Source organism: Corapipo altera, unplaced genomic scaffold (genome assembly GCF_003945725.1).
Source record: "Corapipo altera isolate COAL_440 unplaced genomic scaffold, ASM394572v1 0, whole genome shotgun sequence".
Classification (NCBI taxonomy): domain Eukaryota; kingdom Metazoa; phylum Chordata; class Aves; order Passeriformes; family Pipridae; genus Corapipo; species Corapipo altera.
In genome coordinates this window covers 74,653,654-74,672,829 of record NW_020884872.1, presented here as the reverse complement: position 1 = coordinate 74,672,829, position 19,176 = coordinate 74,653,654, and the positions used below count along the sequence as shown (strand labels likewise).

At 40.9% G+C, this 19,176-nt stretch overlaps 1 protein-coding gene across 2 annotated transcripts in view; it reads left to right on the top strand.

Moving 5' to 3' along the window:
* The first annotated feature begins 18,702 nt into the window (after positions 1-18,702).
* Positions 18,703-19,176, top strand: part of ZC3H12C (zinc finger CCCH-type containing 12C) — a 45,416-nt gene continuing 44,942 nt past the window's right edge. The window contains exon 1 of one of the 2 annotated variants that reach the window (XM_027653240.1): positions 18,703-18,786. Coding sequence is in view for 1 of the 2 variants with exons in the window: in XM_027653220.1 (XP_027509021.1) it covers positions 19,065-19,151 (87 nt within the window). In the remaining variant the exon portion in view is untranslated. The other variant, XM_027653220.1, reaches the window with a different exon arrangement.

The following is a 19,176-nucleotide window of genomic DNA, read 5'->3' as shown; positions in this document are numbered from 1 at the left end:
GGGGCATATTTTGCAGATGAGTGATAAGCACTGGTTTTATGCACTAATAGCTAGTGGAAAAGAAACATCCTGACATCTTTACCCCTACCACCAGTGTCCCCTTCAAGGCACTGAACTCTCCTAAATTCATTTGGAGTTTATTGGAATGGTCTTTCAGGTCTAGGAACTAGGATGCAGTATAAAACAGACTCGGAGCAAGCCCATGCAGGACCCCAACTAACAGCAGGTTTAATTCTGACATATGCAAGCCAAAATATCTGCAATAGGCTGACAACAGTCATCAGCAAAAACATAAGGAAAAACATATTTTTCTGGGCATCTTAATTACTTTCAGGAAAGAAAATCCCAATCCTGGACCAATTTTAAGGTAAGATGAGCACTTACCATAGGCAATCCCACTAGTGACTCAGGAAGGCAAACATCTTGATATTGCTCCTTAATGCCTCCTCAGATTTGTACAGAACTACAAAATTGTTCCTTGAGTCCCTCATCCTCAGCCCTTCTCCTCTGACCTTGCTAAAATACATTTTATTTCCTGTTTTTGCCTTTTCCCTCTGCCCTCTGAATTTGCCTGAGGTCTGAGAGTGGGCTCTTCACCCTCAGTCCTGACTGATGTCCCTGGTTTTGACTGCTTGGCTGTTATCTGAACTCCTGCTCATTTCCAACTCAAAGCACAGTTCCAGCAGTCATGTGAGGAGTTTGGCCTTTAGTGCAAATTGATTCCATTTCTAACTCTTGTTGTGGAGGAAGTATGGAGGCATGAGCAGTGGGGAGGGAGGGCCAGATGAAAAAATAAATTGCTGTTTTAAAGAAAAAAAGCAGTAACTTGGGGTAGAGGAGTGGAGCTGTGGGGTGTAGGAATCTGAGTCACAGCTTTTGAACAACCAATTCTGGTAATTTTGTGAACATCTCTAAAACTCTTAACCCCACCCCACTCCCTTGAGCTGCTGCCCTTCAAAATAATCACTTTGAAAGGGCTACTAGCAGATAGTCCCTGCCAAGTATGAGGGACGAGCAACCTGCTGCACAGTGACCATGGAAGCTGACAGGCAGAGCACACATGGCACACAGAGAGCTGGAGCTCAGGGCCATAACATCTTGAGGGACAGGAGAGATAAGGACTTTGGGTCCCTATTCCTCCATCCCGTGCTTCACCCTGAGCTAAGATGCTTCAAATATCTGGTTAGTAGCATCTTGCTCTGGCTCCTGCAATTCTCTGCTGGCACATCTGACCTTTAATTTGGAAAGGAAACATTCAGCCTGGCCTTCTACCTTGGAAAGGTTGCTGATGCCTGTCACGTATTTTCACTTGGAATGGAGTGGTCTCATTAATACAGTAGATAGCTGGGGTGACCCATGGGACAAACTAGATGGATATTTGGGAATGGTGATTCCTAACTAAAAGCTCAGCTGGGAAGGACTTTCCATGTTTGTGAGTCTGCAGTTAGTTTGGTATTTATTTAGCTGCTGATATGTGTGAGTTCCTCTGATCCTAAACAAGCTCCAGCACACTCAGGGCTTTAAATATTCCTGTCTCAGAGCATGGCATTGCCTTTGACCTTGATGGAGCTGGAGTATGCCTGGCTATGGGACAAGCCTAGAATGTCCTTCAGAAAAGGACAGCATCTTCCATCACACACTACATCAGCAGCAGAGGGGGCCCAGGAGGCTCATGCCAGGGTCGTAAAGGTCTTTCAGGGGACACTGTCCATGGACCAGGCACTGTACTGGAAGGGCAGACAATATAGAGCAGAGCACAGTCACAGAGCAAACATGCTGTCACTTGGCACAATCAAGTGTTGTGGGTTTTAAGCTGACTGAGACCTATGTATGAGCTACAGCATATGACACACCACAGGCTGTGGCTACATGGTCAGGGACAGCCTTTGGGATAGCAGGGGTGGACAGCCCACTGTATTCTTCTAGTCAGGCTTTGTGCTAAAAGTACTGCAGAAGAGAGTAAAAGGACTCCTTGTATGCAGAAAGAGATGCTTTTTGGATGGTAGTACACTGTCTAATTTTTTAAGAGGGCCTTCTAAATGCTTTTCCTTATGTCAAATAAAGTAACAAAGAGTAACAATGGGTAGGAACAAGAGGCTTACTCACTCCTACAGCAACTGAAAAATTCACATGCCTTGCAATAGAATAATACAGGCCCTTGATGACATGGTTATTTTTCTCCTGTCATTTACTTTGGGGAGGATGGTTTATATGCATCCTCTGCATTACTATATATTATATTATTACTTCTCCATGATTTTTGAGTGTCATTTATGCTGAGTTGGAGAAGAGTAGGAGAAGAAATGGCAGAAACTCATTAAATACAGTGCTCCAGATAGTCAACAGTGATTAAGTAGTCCCGGTAGCCACATTTTCTGAGGTTCTCACAGTCTTTTCTCAATGTATACTTCATCTCAGAACATTTCTGTAATATTTTCTAAACTCACATAACAGAGAAATAATTAAAATACAGATAGTGAGTCTCATTTGCTTATCCATTATGGCACATCTGTACAAGGAAATAAAACAGCTGAGGAACTCTTATCTAACCAACTGGCTCAGCACAGTCTATATCCATGCAGATATGCTCCTCCATCCATGTACTAAAACAGAGTTGCCTCATCCAAACTGCCTGCAGGGAGCAGAATTATAGAATCATAGAATCATTTAGGTTGGAAAAGACCATTAAGACCATCAAGTCAGACTGTTAACTAAGCACTGTCAAGTACACCACTAAACCATGTCCCTAATAGTCCTAGACTGTGCTAAATCAGAGTTTGTCTGACACATCAACAGCTAGCCCAGGTCAAAACAATGTGGGAAGTGTTCTATGAACTTGGCACAAATTGAGGTGATGGTGGGACGGTCACTCTGAGCACCCCGAGCTGCCATTTGGGAGCACCTGCTTCCTAGCCAGGGCTGTGGATGAAGCCAGGTAGCAGCAACTCTGCACAGTGACTGTTTGGAGTTGTCAGTTGCAGATAGCAATGCCACGAAAAGTGACAGCAGTAGAAGACACTTTATTAAAAATGACACGTATCAGAGCTCCTGTGATCAACACCATCTGATAGATTACAGCAACAGTTTTCTGCAAAGAGTGCATGTGCAGAATTAACAGAAACATGACCTTGGCTGGTTTGCAAGTTACTGCAATAAGCCTGTGACAACTTTGTATTAGTTTAGTGCAAAACCCATCAGCAGTTGCATTAGAAGTGAACAGAGCTCTTCCTGTAGCCACTAGTATGTATCCTTTGCAATCATTTTCCCCTTATATAGTATGTATATATATATTAATACCATCATTCAGTGCTTTCTCTGGACAGAAAACAGATCAGCACTTCCTAGAGCCTGGCACAAAATCGCTGAGCAGAGGGGAAAAATAACCCTCTATCAAAATCTTTCCTGGTGAGACCATATTCATCAAATATGAAGAAAAATCTAACAAGGTAAAACAACTTTTCAATATATCTGTTAAGTACTGCACTTCTTGAGAATCAAAAGTAAAAAACAGCACAAGCAACAGGCGCAGAACATCAGATGGTATGGGTTAGTAATGCCACCCTCCCTGATACTACATGGATGTCAGGGCCTAGTGATACAAAAAAAAGACATTTTAAAATATACCTCATTTGATTGCTACTCAATGAATAATATTAGGAGTTCACAGATGAATATGCAGAAAGTATTTAATTTTATATTTATAGATATATACATACGTGTGTGTATAAAACCTCCTGCAAGCAATAGCTGGAGCTCTTAAAAATACATGAGCACATGTAAGGTATCTTTACTTCACCACCAGCCGGAGTTATTGCAGTTTACAATAATGGAATAAAAAAGAAAAAAAGGTCAAAATTCACAAAAGGCTTAGTTTCCTCCACATCCCCCAAAACAGAGTAGTGAAGTATGAGTGCCATTGAGCCAGGAACAAACAGTAAGAAGCTGCACCATGAAGCCACTCTTTCAGCTGAACTGGGCACCTTCAAAGTAAAGATTTTGTGACAATATCTGCTCAGTGTAAAATGCTGTTTGATGTGCAAAGATCAGTGGTGTTGCCAACAGCACAGACCTAATTGTCAGAGGTTTTATCAGCTTTCTAGCACACATCATGGTATTCCACTGTCAGAAAGCCTGAGCTGGGGGACCACAGGAAAAGAGAGGAGTCGTTTGCCACCAATATGTTATTGCTCCTAGATTAATTTTGGTATCTTCATAGGTACTACCTATAAAGCGCCAGAAATCACTTACATTTTTCACCTTTTTATAAATATAAACATAAACAACATAAACATTCTGACTCAGATGGGATACTCAAATAATGCGTTCACATAAAATTTCATTTTCAGATGCTACATTTTACAGTTATAAACTGTACTCGAAAAGTCCATAAAGAGCTTTACAGAGTGTTACTTGTGAGCTTCCTTAAACTTTTCCTTGCAGGCTTGTGGAGAAAAACTGTGACAATAAGTTTGAACCCAAACCAGAATCCATTTCAAGACAAGCAAATGTGAGTGTGAGACTCATTGAAGAACTTGACTCAGTAAGCAACCTGAAAGCTTTGTAGGTAAACAAAAAAGAAAGAACCTAGCATATTTCTGTGTGATTTGAGGGGATTTAGAAAAGCAGAGACTAAAATACACCAAAGTGAGGGGTGATCCCAAAGACAACAAATTCCCTCTCAGACTCCTTGGAGGCCTAGTTCAGGTACATACATGAGCAGTCTGACCGGCACTGGGAGTCGGTGGCATGCAACAGAGCAGTGGGGAAACCCTGTGAGTCATTAGAGCTTCCCCAAAGTCATGCCACCAGGTTTCACAGCTCAGATGGAGTACCATGCTGGCACATTGAAGCTGCCAGTGGTACTTGAGCAATCTAGTTTTAAACCTGCTCAGATACTCTACTATTAGCTACAGCAAAGACATGGTCTTAATCCAGTTAGAGATAATTGAGTATCTTACAAATTTCTGCCCTATATGGATGAGAAGCAATTGAGCAGAAGGCTGCATATTTACTTGTTTTAAACTTTAACCTTCTTCCAGGCACATAACTCTTGCTCAGCCCAACAATAAATCACATTAAAGAAGGAAATATTTATCTACTCTCAAATAAAAAGAATGTTAATCCCAGGGTATGACATCATTTAAATCAAATTTAATTAATCCTCAAAATAAGAACTGATATGGGAAAAAATGTTGTGACATCTAAACAAGGACCTGGCATTTTCCTAATACAGAAGATTGTCACCTGTGAAAAATGGCAGATTAATCATACTGATTAAATGTGATGGAAATATACTTGCAGTAGTACTAGAAGATGATCTGAAAATGTTTTAACAGAAAACGAGGCAAGAACAGCAAGTTTTGTTCAGACTCGCTGCAAGCTCTATTCAAACAACAGCGTACAAACAACCTCATGCAAACCATTACCTCCTGCAACTGTAGCCTTCGGCAACAAATTTGGAGAAGCAGATAAAGAGGCTTTGCTCATGCAGCAATAGGTCTAGAGGCAGTCCTGGTACATGTTATGCTAATTTTTTGGCAAAATGCCTATAAATTGTTATAAAGATGGCAAAGCCAAGCCCAAGCTGCAAGATTCCAATCTTTGGTTAGCAATGCCCCTTGCAGAAGGAGGTAAGACTAAATTCAAGGCCTCACTGATGTCAGGTCTCTTAAGTCCCACTGCTACCTACTAAAAAGCAGCAAATATGAGACCAAGTGATTCCCCTTTGAGTAAGACCTAGAGGGGGCAAAGACAGTCATTTCTTTTTAGTACTCTCTTGATTCCCTCTAACAGGGCATTAGATTGTCCCAGGAACACCTAACTGTCTCTAACAGCTTATGGCTCTAAGAAGCATCCTGGGGATTTGTTTTCGGGATTTGTTTTCTCCCTGGTAGGGATTCATTCTTCTGCTCAACAAACAGGCACAGTTTGGTTCTTTGCCAACCAAAAATTACCCAAGTATTCGAAGTGAACATAAACCTCATGCAGAATGCTTAGGTGCCGGAACCCTGAACGCACCCATGAAGCAGAATTGTTAGCAGGGGCAAAACTCACCAATGGACATGAGCTAAAATCAAAGGTGTTGATTGCCATCAAGAAATTCCTTGCTGTTCCCAATAAGAGGATCCTACAGTATCACATGAATCTGTAACACCATTTCTCCTGTCTATCCCAGGAACAAGGCAGATCTATGGCCCAGACTCTTCCCACCTCCTCACCTCTTGTTGGGTTAGTAATTGTGCTAATTTTGTTTCATTACCAACCTGTGTCTCTCCCTAGGCCTGGATGTTTCTGGAATATGGTAGAACCTCCACCACTAGCTGCTGAGCTCTTTCATGTGTGATCAATATAAAATTTGTTGAAGTCCATAACCCTTTGAAGCTGAGGATACGCTTGTTAGCCAGAGCATGCTGTGGCATACATCTGAGGTGTATTGCTCTTGGGGCTGCTGGCGCAGTGAGCAGCATGGACTCTTAGCACTTCCCAGAATAGTACTCCTAAGAAGTGTTCATTTTCATTTGAACACTTACTGCAAGCTGTGAGGCAGACGAGCCTCCCCCATGCTGTGCATGTTTATGTATAAATGTAAATCTTTCTTACCTTTCATCTATGAAAGCTGAAACTTCACCAAATGTCCTCATTTACTGAAAACCCACATGCAGGGGGTTTTCGGAAGAGCAGCTTTCCATATGGCATAATGTACATTCCTCTAGACCTGTGCGAATCTAATTCTGGATTGTAATAAACAATTGCAGTATTATTTTTACTTGAACCAGGGAGGCTATCAAAGTATATTTCAGTTAATACGTTCTATACGTAGGGAAATGCAGGAATACTTTTGGTGACTTCAAGACATTTAGAAGATTAATCATCCAGTTTTAGGGCAGGTCTACCGTGGGGCAAGTATATTTGGGTTAGAAAAGAATTTCTGAGCTGCCTTTTCACCTATGCTTAAGATGTCACCCTTTCAAATCATGTTTTGCTTAAGTAATTTTGACAAATTGCACACAGAGAAATCATGCCAAACAAGTATCAAATTCTGCAATAGGACACACTGAAACATCAAATCAGAGAAAATTATGCCTCTCTAAGCTGTTAAACTTTTCACATCTCTACTTTTAAATAGATGGTGAGATTTCACTCCACAACAGTGTGCCCAAACAATAACAAATCTTCTGCTAACACAGAATCAACCCTACTTAGTGTCACTCTGCCTTAAGTTCACACTGCCTAATAGTTTGCAGTGCTAAAACAAATTCAGACCAACTGCAGACTAAGTAAACACCAAGTAAAAGCAATAGTAGTAACCTGACATCTGGCAAGCAGAAAAGAGAACCAATGTCAGGGCATTTTCCACATCCTACCTCTCAAATGCTAAGCAGGGAGTCATGGTCTCAGTTTGTTTATAACATAGCTTCTCACAGTGCTTCTAGAGAGAAGCTGTCCTTTAACACAGGTCACCTACAACAAGGTCAACCCTAAATTTTGAGAAGTACTGATGACGTGCTTAGTAACTGCTATTAGGTATTACTTGGAAGAAACCAAAATCAGGGATATTGACTATAAAATTGCTCAATATTGATCCAAAGCTGTACAGTTTACAGTACACATCCTTGTGTTTGTGCCGTCTATGTCAAAAGACCCAAACAGCCTTCTCTCATCCCACTCTCCTCTGGGGAAGAAGCAGATGCAAACGATTTTTCCACCTGGAGAAAATTTTCAAGAACTGAAAAAAAAGATATTTCAGTTCATTTTTTATGATTGGGGTTTTTTTTGTCATACAGTTTCAGCAGAAAAGTCACTTTCAGATGAGCAAAGAGGAATTTCTACATGTAAATCTTGAAATCTCTCATTTCATATCCTGAAAACCAATGGTTGTTGAGATCACATGCCTCTGACTGTGGCATCATCTATTTTCTCTTGTTCTAAGTTTGGTTCTGTGGAGAGGACAGAGGCCCTCTTTTCATTCCCTGTACAACATCTAGAACATGTCCTCTATCTACTACTACTACTAAGTGTAACAATAATACAAACAATAAGTAATAATTGAATAACTGGAAGAAACAGGTTGTTCTTTATGGCAGCAAGTCCTGAACAATGTAAAGCCTTATAAAACAAAACTGTACCCAAACGGCCAGGGAGAAACTTAAAAGCAGTTAATACATCACAATGAGTCAGCAGTGCCCTGGCAGCCAGGAGGGCCAATTGTGTTCAGGGAGACATCAGGCAAAGCATCGCCAGCTGGTTGAGGGAGGGGATTGTCCTGCTCTGCTCTGCACTGGTGCAGCCTCACCTTAAATATTGTGTGCAGCTTTGAGTGCCACAATATAAGAAGGATATTAAGCTCTTAGAGAGTGTCCAAAGGAGGGAAACAAAGATGGTGAAGGGCCTTGAGGGGAAGGCATACGAGGAGCGGCTGAGGTCACTTGGTTTGTTCAGTCTGGAGAAGACGATGCTGAGTGGAGACCTCATTGTTGTCTACAACTTCCATAGGAGGGGAAGAGGTGAGGCAGGCACTGATCTCTGTGGTGACCAGGGGCAGGACCTGATGGAATGGCCTGAATTGTAGCAGCGGAGGTTTAGGTTGGATATCAGAAAAAGGTTCTTCACCCAGAGGGTGGTTGGAACAGGCTCCTCGGGAAAGCGGTCACAGCACCAAGTCTGACAGAGTTCAAGAAGTGTTTGGACAATACTGTCAGGCACATGGTGTGACTCTTGGAGACATCCTGCACAGGGCTAAGAGTTGGACTTGACGATCCTTGTGGGTCCCTTCCAACTCCCCATATTTTGTGATTCTGTGAATAAACTGATTCTAATTTGCCAATAACTTAATTTTAAAACTATATCAAGTAGCAGTAACCATAGCAGAGAATACCGCATAGTAGAGAATAACAATATAAATTCAAAGCACTATAGTGCAAGTGGAAAATCTTACATATTCTTAGACAATGTTGTAAAGCAGAAGGTATCCAATCAAGATGTTGATTCATCTTCAGTTTCAGAATCACAAACCCAAAGAATTCTCATTATGTTTTTAATCCATGTGTCAGGTCACATGCCATCGCTGGGACTCACCCAGGGTCTGCATCAAAACAATGGATCAAAAAACTCACTCCAGTGGGCTCTCCCTTGGGGATCTGGAGGTGCAAGGACAGTTCATACCTGAAGATCTAATTCAGCTCTGTCTTCACAGAGAAGAGAATATCCTGTCTTTCCTCTCAGAAGATTTTGAACCCATAACATCAAAGCAGCAGGAGATAAATATTATGTTTCTAGAGGAGCAAACAGTGGCAGCAGCACATGAAGTAAATTTTCTATCTTCAGTCTTGGTTTCTATATTTGAAACTGTGATGATTTCTCTAAACCAATGATAGTAATGTAAAATTCATAATCCACAATTACATGTGCATGTAATTATTAGTATCATAATGCTATTGAAATCAAAGTATGATCAAAGTAGTATGGATTTACCACAAACACTCTTTGCAGATACTCATGCATTCTCCCACAGCCCTAACATCAGTCTGGTCATTTGTATTTTCTTTTTATTTTCTCTGACCTCAGATAATTCGCTCTACTTGAAGTTCGTTCTGTTATGTTATTCTCACACAACTGTTCCGAGTTTCTTATGGAATGATTGACAGATGAACAATTAGAAGATTCAGAAACAATTATCCTCCATCATAAGATGTACTATAGTAATAAGGAATTTTTTTAAGGAACTATTATTTAAGCTGTTTATAAAAATAGAACTGAAAAGAGTAATATTTCTGATCACTGAATGACAATGGAGCATATTTTTAGATCAACTTGCTTTTTAGATATATGCAAAAAATCCTCTCAGTATTTCTCCCTCACATGTTAACTTGAAAATTTACTCCACAACTTCAAGAATGAAGGCAATACCTTCTCAAACCTACAACAGAGATAATAAAAGAACACTTCTGGCATCTTGTTTTTGAAGGTGCCTTTTTTAAAGCATGGTAGATATGAAGAAACAGCCAGCAGTGTTTTGCTGACATGAGGCTTGCTGAGTTTGATACTCTCCTACAAGCTTTGTGGCTCACTGGTATCCAGGCTCAGCTTTACAGTAAGTATAGCCTGAAGCGAGGAATTCAGAGCTGCATGTACTGCTTTTGCTTCAATGGTGATGTAATGGAAGAGAGCTTTTCCTCTGATTAAGTTTCCCACCCACAGTCTTAAAAGATAAGCTGGGGGTCATGCAGAGTATGTTTAATGCCATGCAGTCTCTCTTCCACCACGTGCTTAGTTTCAAGTTCCTTATTATGAGAACTACATGAACCAGCTGAAAGGAGTCAAAAGAGGAACAAAGAGGATGACTTGAAAATAAACAGTATTTAAAGAAGTAGCAACTGGTTTAGCCTTTAGACAACAAGAAGCAACAAGAAAAAATAAGGGTGGGTACTACAAAAAGGAAAGGAATAAATCACACTCCATCCTTGTCCTAAGGATGAGACAGAGCAAAATGGCTTTCAATATAAGTTAGATGTTAGAGGTGTTCTTTCCAGCTCAGGCAGTTCCAAACACCTCTCTGTAGACAACTGAAGGAAGATCCACATCTTGACTTCTTCTAGCAGAAAATTTGAACCCTGTAGTTTTAGTAGATATATACCTGTAGATACATACAATTAGAGATTTAATTCCATGATGACTATTTGAAAGCCATTTCCCAGAGAAATTATTCAGTAAATAAACAGTACAGACCAGTCAGTACTGGAGAATTTTGCCTACAAAGTATGTGGTGTCTCCATCAACAGGCATTCTCAAGAAGTAGAACAAACACATTCAGGATTAATTTACATGGAGATGATCTTGCTGTGGAGTATAATGATGGGTCAACTAACATTTCTTCTCATACTATTTTCTATGATTTCTATGATTCTGCTTATAATCATAAAATCATAGAATGGTTTGGGCTGGAAGGGACCTTCAAGATCATCTAGTTCCAACCGCCCTGCAATGGGCAGGGACATGCTTCACTAGACAAGTTTGTTCAGAGCTGCATCAAATCTGGCCTCAAACACTTTTAGGGCTGGGGCATCCACAACTTCTCTAGGCAACCTGTTCCAGTGTCTCACCAGCCTCTCAGCAGAGGACATAGAAATGTGGCCAGGAATGGGGGAAATAGGCTCCAAAGGACTCAAAGACTGGAGCAGAGTGAAGGTGAGTGTTTAAAGTAGTCATTGCCTTGCAACTAAACTACAGACTGGAAACTGGAAACTGTTCTGTTGGTTCAAAAATCAGTAGAGAAATCAAAGTGAAACAAAGTCTAAGAACATGGATGCTCAGTCCCAACTATCATAGCATTTCTATCTCAAATACAATGAATAAATAAATACTGAGATGATTCAATGCTTGATTGCTTTCAGGACTTAGTTCAAAAAAAGAGGGCAGAAAAAAATGTAAAAATAGAAGGAATAAAGAAAATAAAGTCTCATCTCCAAGGAGATGAGGTATAAAGAACAGCAATCACTAAGAGAAAAAATATTACTACTATCTTATTAATGATATGCAAACCCACTAAAAAAATGGTAGCTTGTTGTTAACGTTGTTAACAGCTTTTGGGCAAATTGCACAGTGAATTCTTACTGCAACCAATAGCCATTTTGTTCATTTGTGGTAACTGTTGCATTCACTTCTGAGCCATCATGAAACAGAACTATATACAGAATAACACCACCCCCCCTCCAGGAGAAAAAAAAAAAAAACACCAGCATTGATTTTTCGGGTTTTTTTGCATCAGTAGGATCAAACTTCTCCAAAATGAAGGAAATCAAAATGGTATCACTTCACCTTACAAAAGCACTGACTACCCACAGTACAGAGCTATAAAACTCATAATAAAAGATACCATCAAGTGAAACAGCAGAATGTGACTAAGCGCCATATTGGCTGCAGAAGAACAGAAAAGAGCTTATTCCTCTGTAATGCCCTGCCAGTTTTTGCCAGCTGTGAAGAAAATAAAACATTTGAGTATCTGAAAATTATCACCCAAATGCTCTTTCATTTGAATTTTTAACATTTAAAATATTTTCAGACAAAGAAAATTTCAGAGTGAAAATTTCATCCTAATCAAGGAATCAAAAACCCAACTAAAGATGGAAACACAAATTATTTTACTTAATGAAGATTCTGTAAAATGTATGAATCCAAAAGTTCTCAATGTTTTAGGGTTTTTGATTCAAAATTTGAAACGCTGTAGCACTACTTTTGTTTGAATTTTCATTGCTTCAAAATACAAATACACAATAGTAAATACATGGGATGAAGGCATTTTACACTCCCATATCATTCTCTCTTTATTCCCTAAACCACAGCAACAGTCAAACAGATGAATATATGGGGTAAATAAAGACATTCCTAAAATGGGGACAAAATTGTTTTTCTTCAGCTACTATTGGGTTTCACCAGTGTTCTCTGCAGCCTAAAGGGGATCATACGTGTGAAGAATCCTTCAGCATTGACCTTCTTCCTCTGGTTGTACAATGTCTGTTTTCCAATAGGCTGCTGCTTGAGGTGACTCCTATCCTTCTCAGTCCTCAGAAGCCAACATGTAAGCATCCTGCTAACTGAAAGGCTATTTAATATTCTTGTCAGTCATACTTTTTCAAACATCAAATTCATGCTTCCTTGTGTTCTGCAGCAAATAAGATTCCCATGCTAGTTTTCAATCATACCTCTGGATATGTTGACAATGGATAATTCTCCTTCTTGCTGATGCTCTGGAAATTTTGAGAACAGCAAGCGTGACCCCTGCACTGACCCACTTCAGGGATGCCCCAAGTGATGTATCCCAGCTGCAGAAAGTAGGTTTGCATCCACTTGATTCACTCTCTGGCAGGCACAGCAAGGGAATTTCTTCACTGCTTCCCCCACCCCCACCATTACTGACTCCTTTTGTGGCCTTAAAGTGCCTTAGGAGTTTGCTTGGCTTTATCATGATGCAGGAGAAGGTGATAATGGAATCAGGCATCTGTCCATGCTTGACTGTGTCCAAGGATGTGGGAGGAAATCTTTTTCTTTTTTTTTTTAACTTAAAAAAAAAAGTGACTTATCAAAGGCAGATTTCTGCCTCCTGCTTATTCTTTTGATCGCTTCCCAGGCCGTGTCTCCCACAGCGCTGTAAGGTTGCAGAAGCACAGACCCGTACAAGTCAAAGGGTGTCAGAGCCTTCTCAGTCAGCAGGCAAATAAACAACAAAGTAAGAATGCTCACACTGAGACATGTGTCTCAGTCCAGCACAGAATTTCTCCCTGACAGTGGTCAGCTGAAGACATTTTCTGCCAAACATAAGAATTAAACAAATGTATAAAGGCTCCAGCAGGGCTGGAACTTGGGGCTGTCTTAGGGATTTGCTGAAATAGAGACTTCTACATTTCTACATTTTTAACAGCTCTAGATGGATTTTTATTCCATGAACATATCCTCTTTCTTTCTGAAAACATGGATAGTTTTAGGGAATTTCTCGTTTTCGTCTCTCTGAAAACTGACATCTGACAATTTTATCTGATGCTGCCCAACTCCTCTATTAAGAAAGTATAGGTACTCTATTCATGGGGTTTGTGCCATTCATGATTTACAGATCCCTCTCGTACCCTTTCTTGGTTGTGTCCTATCCAGGCTAAAGAATCTGTCTATTCAGCCACACCTCATGGAAAAGCTGTCCCCTATCCCTGATCATCCATAATTCTCTTTTCTAATTCTACTGTATCTCTTTTGAAATATGAAAACAAGAGCTGCTTGGGGTATTAAAAAACTGGAGCACCATAAACAGTGGCATAATGATGCTTTATGTTTCCTATTTTTTTCTTAGTATGTATTTCTTTCAGCCACAGCTGAACACTGACATTTTCATTACCATTCCAATATCCTTCACCCTACACAAAATCGATGGTTCTTCATTGTTGGATTTTAGTTTTTATGACCCTGAGAAATCCAACATCATAGTGTAATCTTGCCACTTTGTTCCCCACATCTTCTTCCCATCACGTACAAATATGTTGATCAGCACAGGTACATGGGCAATACTTATTCTGTGTTGAAAAATACATTATTAATCTTCAACAAGAAATTACTACAGAAAGAAAATCCTCATTTTCAGAAAGAATAAAATGACTGTACAGTTTGCCAACATTGTCCTCAAGAGGAAAAAGAGTAGGTCTAAACTCCTGATGGACATTCTCTTTAAAAGCTCAGCAAATAATGTATTCAGCATTGACAATTATTGCAATAGCTTCTTTTATTCAAGGGTGCCCAAAATGTGTATGGGTCTGCCCTCACAGACGTACTGATTTAAGGCTATAACAGCAAATATTTGTAGAAAGAAGTAATACCTAATTGGTTAAAAAAAATGCTGCCTGCTGATCAGATCTGCCAAGTAAATAAATGCCAATTGTTCTTGGTATAAGCTATTTATCTTAAATTGAAATGTAAAAGTGGGTAGGTTTTTTAAATATACAAGACTTTGCAAAACCAAATCATGCCTAAAGAGTAAGTAACATAATACAATTCACATTAAAATCTTTAATGGGTTCCTGGCAGTGAAGATCAGAGAATTTAGGATTATGTACATTAGGTAGATCTGGAATACAGTAACATTTTATGAATTGAGTAATTTTGTCTAGTATATTACTAAAGAGTCTCAGATTTATGTTAACATTATGTATAGTTTATGTAGAACATGTCTCAATAGACTGACAACTGTCATCCAAATAATTTTTATTGCATGTTTGACTTGTGTAATTATAATAGTTAACAGTAAAAAGCAGTACAACTCAGTCTGTGCCTGTTGTGGGCTGCCAGAAAAATGAGAAAGGCTTTGGTCTTTGACTATACAGAGAGAAAAATGGGACAAGACATTTTTTTGTCCTCCAAAGAACCCAGGAATGGCAAGGGATCCGATTTGAAAAGAAAAGAGCATGTACAATGGGACTGGATAAAGAAATTATGATTAATGAGAAGCTTCAGATTACATGTAATCACAGAAAAATAGGTCAGTAACAGACCTTGATTAGTCACCTAGTCCATCCTCCAATTTCAATGCCAGATCAATAGTACTTACTATTTGTCCAGTACCTACTAAAAGACATCCAGTAACGGAGACACTATTACACCCTCTGTGATATAAAGCTGTGCCTCACTAATGTTACCATTAGAAAAGCTTTTCCTCCTTGATGCAATTTAAGTCCATTACATCTTACCCTACCTACCAGGAAGAGATTATTCCCCTTCTCTTTGCAATGGCCATTTAAGTATATAAAGACTCTTAGTATGTCTGCCTTCTGCCTTCTTTCCTCTAGCCTGAACAACTCCAGCTCCTTCAGTCTTCCCAGTTCTATGTTCATCCTTGTTGCCACCTGCCCTGACTCCTGATGGTTCACATTCTTCTTGAGCTATGGTGTACAAAAATAGTCATTCCACTAATGTGCTACCAATACTGCACAGAGCTCGCAGATTGCTTCCCACATGTACATCTTCCTGGAATGTTTACCATTTTTGTCATGAAAACACATTGTTGACTCATGTTCAGCTAGTGACTTGTAGTAGACTTCATATTCCTTTCTGATAGATTACTTTTTCACCAATTGTTCCTTTCCTGAATTTGTGCAATTGTTATACCTGTCCAGGCTCAGCAGCTTGCGTTCATGCCCCCAACCTGTGCCTTATGTTTTCTAGACCAGTTTTCTAAATGGCAAGATCCTAACCCCCTCCTCCAGGATGCCTGCAATTCCTCACAGAACTGAACAGAACAGGACTTAGATTCCTAGAGGATCCTAGCTGGTAAACTCATTTTGACACCAGCTGTTGATACCTACTCGATAGGCACAGTTATCTACCTAGTTAAACTCCAGCTCCACACCAGGTCCACACAGACTACATTTCCCTAGCTTTTTATCAGAATACCAAGGTGCAATACAAGACAATGGAACACTACATTTCAGTATGATTCAGTTGCTGTGGTAACACAAATTAACTAGATGTACATTGTTGTAGCAGTTTTGTCATATAAGCATGTAGGCTTTTCTACACAAATAACAGCAGAAGCTGCACAATATTCTCAGATGAAAAAGTATCCACACAAAATGTGATGGCTGAAAAGGTAAAATAATGCCAGGTGGAGTCCAAGACAAAGAGCTGAAAAATGATCTAGACATATCAAGAATGTCAGTTTAGAACCAAGGACCATTACTGTAGTTAAATGGAAGAAAAGGATAAGCATCTACCTGTAAAAGACACTCAAATGACTGAAGCAGAAAGCCAGCAAGAAATGGGCTTAATGTTCAAGACCTTCAAGTAAAGCAGCAGTTATTCAAGAAGACAAAAGCAGCAGGCACTAATACTATGACATTCTGCTGAAATCTGTTATCTGCTCCGGCATATTTGATAATCTCAAGCACAAGCTGGATCAAGAGAGTTTGGGCAGGGTTTACCTAAGAAGTGGGTTGTTGTGGATAGAGGTACAAAATGTAGGTTTCCCAGACTGAGAGGGTGAGGAGTAGGTTCAGTTATAGGGGCTGGACAGCTCTCTGGACAACTGCAGGAATACAAGGTGTATTCTCTATGTCAGAAGCAGAAAATATTCAAGGCCTGAAAAAAGGTGCTGCTCATAAGGGAAGAGAGGAAATGGCAGATTAAATGCACAGCATAATTGAGAAGGTAAAGAAATTCTGAAAATATGTGCATTTTTTTCATACTAAAAAAAGATAACTGATGCAAAGCTGCAAAAGAAACTTTGTGTTGACAGAGATTCATAAAGAAGACAGAAGGGAAATCAAAGTTCATATGTATAGGACCAGTTATACAGAAAAAGTATTGTTTATATACTTTTGCTATTCTGCATTGTTATGTTGTAGTTATACTAATACAGATTCTGGAAACAAAGGATGTTCTGGTTTCCAAAGAGGGCAGCAGGTCCCATTTTTCCTTTTCTTGCTTTTAAGTACTGATTATCCTCCAGTGTGTTCTCATGCACTAACAACAACTTTTTCATCCATTAGATTACCAGGAAAGTGTTATGAAAGTTGTGAAAGTCCCAAAGAAGCTATGGAAATTCTGAGCTTCATCAAAACCTGAAGAACAGTGATGTGGGAGTGACTGGGGACATACTATGGGGAAGGAAGAGAGAGATGTGGGAAGTTCTGGAGGAATATGAATCCCCAGCCTCTCCTGTCCTACCCTGAGAAAGTCTTTTAACACTTACAACCCCTCCTTCCAAGGTACCACTGGTGTATTTCTGTTTTGTGGTCATGGAACAGAAAAATCCTGGATTCTGACTCCCAAGTGTCTACTTTAATTGCGAGGTATGTTGCTTCCTAAGGCAATGGGGAAGAAATAAGGTCTTACAAATGAGCAGTGCAATGACATCAAGCATCTCACTTAATTTTGAGTAAACCTCATATTTGAGCAGACGTCACTCATGTTTATGGATGACATGTTTTAAGATACTGTAGGATTACGGAATCACAAACTTTTCAAAACAAATAAGGTCAAAAAGATGTTTTACACAAACTTCTCAGGAACCATAGTAAACCAAGAAAAAAGATAATGTGAAACTCTTGTGACTTTAAGTAGTTTCAAAATCAATTCCGTATTATTCTGTTCTTTCTTATTCTAATAATTGAGAATAATTTTCTCCAGCACTGCAGTGCTTTTAACTGACTCATATGTTCCTCAATCACCGGTAAAGGCTTCCATAATAAGCAGCAAAGCAGCACTGCAAGTGTCAAATTCTTCAGTCTTGCTTTCACCAATTTCCTCTATTAAATTAATATTCATAGTCACATTTGGACACCACTCTGGCTCGAAACAGCATCAGCATGTGGGACCGAGGGAACAAGCATTTTATTTTTTTTTGTTAAGTAGAGGCCTCAAATTCCTTCTGCACACTTAAGTAACTAAACAGGGGAGAGAAGTGGCCTCTTGCACTGAGAACTGAACCCTCCAAACTCATACCTAGGATGGGGATGAGATACACTGAAAAATTCAACACACCTTGTAATGAATGAGTCAAATGAACAAAATCATGCCATCACTCTACAGACTGTGTCCGCTCTAAGAGGGAGGGTTCATGGAAACATATAAAGGAAAACAAAGTAGTCCTGTGCCTCCACAGTATTTTCTCCAGGCAAATCTATCACATTTTATTGGAAAAATAACCACTGCTAAGTGGCCCTTCTGTGCAGGATTTGTGTAAATTGGATGCAGAATTTAAAAAATCTAGCCCATTTTCCACTGTGTACCAGAAGAAATTTTTATAAACTCCAATAGTAGAACAGGAGTGGGTAATATATATATTCACATTTGTAGCCTGTGAGTAGCAATAGCTGTATGTCTTATCTTGTACACGATACGCTCCGTCAGCTACAAGCCGTAATCACACCAGACTTTCATTCATATCTTCGGCTCCTGGCGCTAAGCCGCCTCGGCAGGAGCACAGAAGGCAGGGTGGGATGGTGAGAGGTAGATTGCTTCATCTGCATAAAAGTAACTGCGGGGTGGGAGGAAACATCTCGTAATTAGAATACGGGACGGAAATTAAGGTCTCTACCAACTCTGCCATACACGGAGTTCAGTATCCCTGCCAAAAAGCTCTCCGACAGCCCTTTCTCCAGCTGCAAAGCCGGGGCAGTGGGGCGCAGAGGTACCCGCACAGTGAGCGTCCCTGAGCACCCGGAGGTGTTCTCCGATGGCGGCAGGACCTTTGCCGGGCCGGAGGAGCAGCTGCCCAGGCCGCGCTGCCCCGGCCCTCCCCGCTGGCCCGAGCCGGTAACGTTGCGGTGTTCTGGGAGGGGGTCACCACGGCGGCCTTCGGGAATTCCCGGAAGGAATCCACGGCGCTGCGAGGGAGCCCTGTCCCTCGGCTGCCCACCCCCCGCGGCCGCTGCGGAAGCCGGGCCGGGCCGGGCAGTTCCCCAGCCGGGTTTCGCGGTGCCCCGGCAGCAGGTGCTCCCGCCCGCCCCGGCTCTGCCCGGCGGGCAGCAGGGAGGGGCGGCCCGGCGGCGGCCAGCGGGGCCCCGTGCAGCGCCTCCCGCAGTACGGCGGGGATGCGGGCGGCGGCGGCGGCGGGCGAGGTGAAGGCGACCTTGCGGCCGCTCCTCCCGCCCGCGGCGGCGGCTGCCAGCGGGCTGCAGGTGGGTGGCAGCCCGCGGGGGCTCG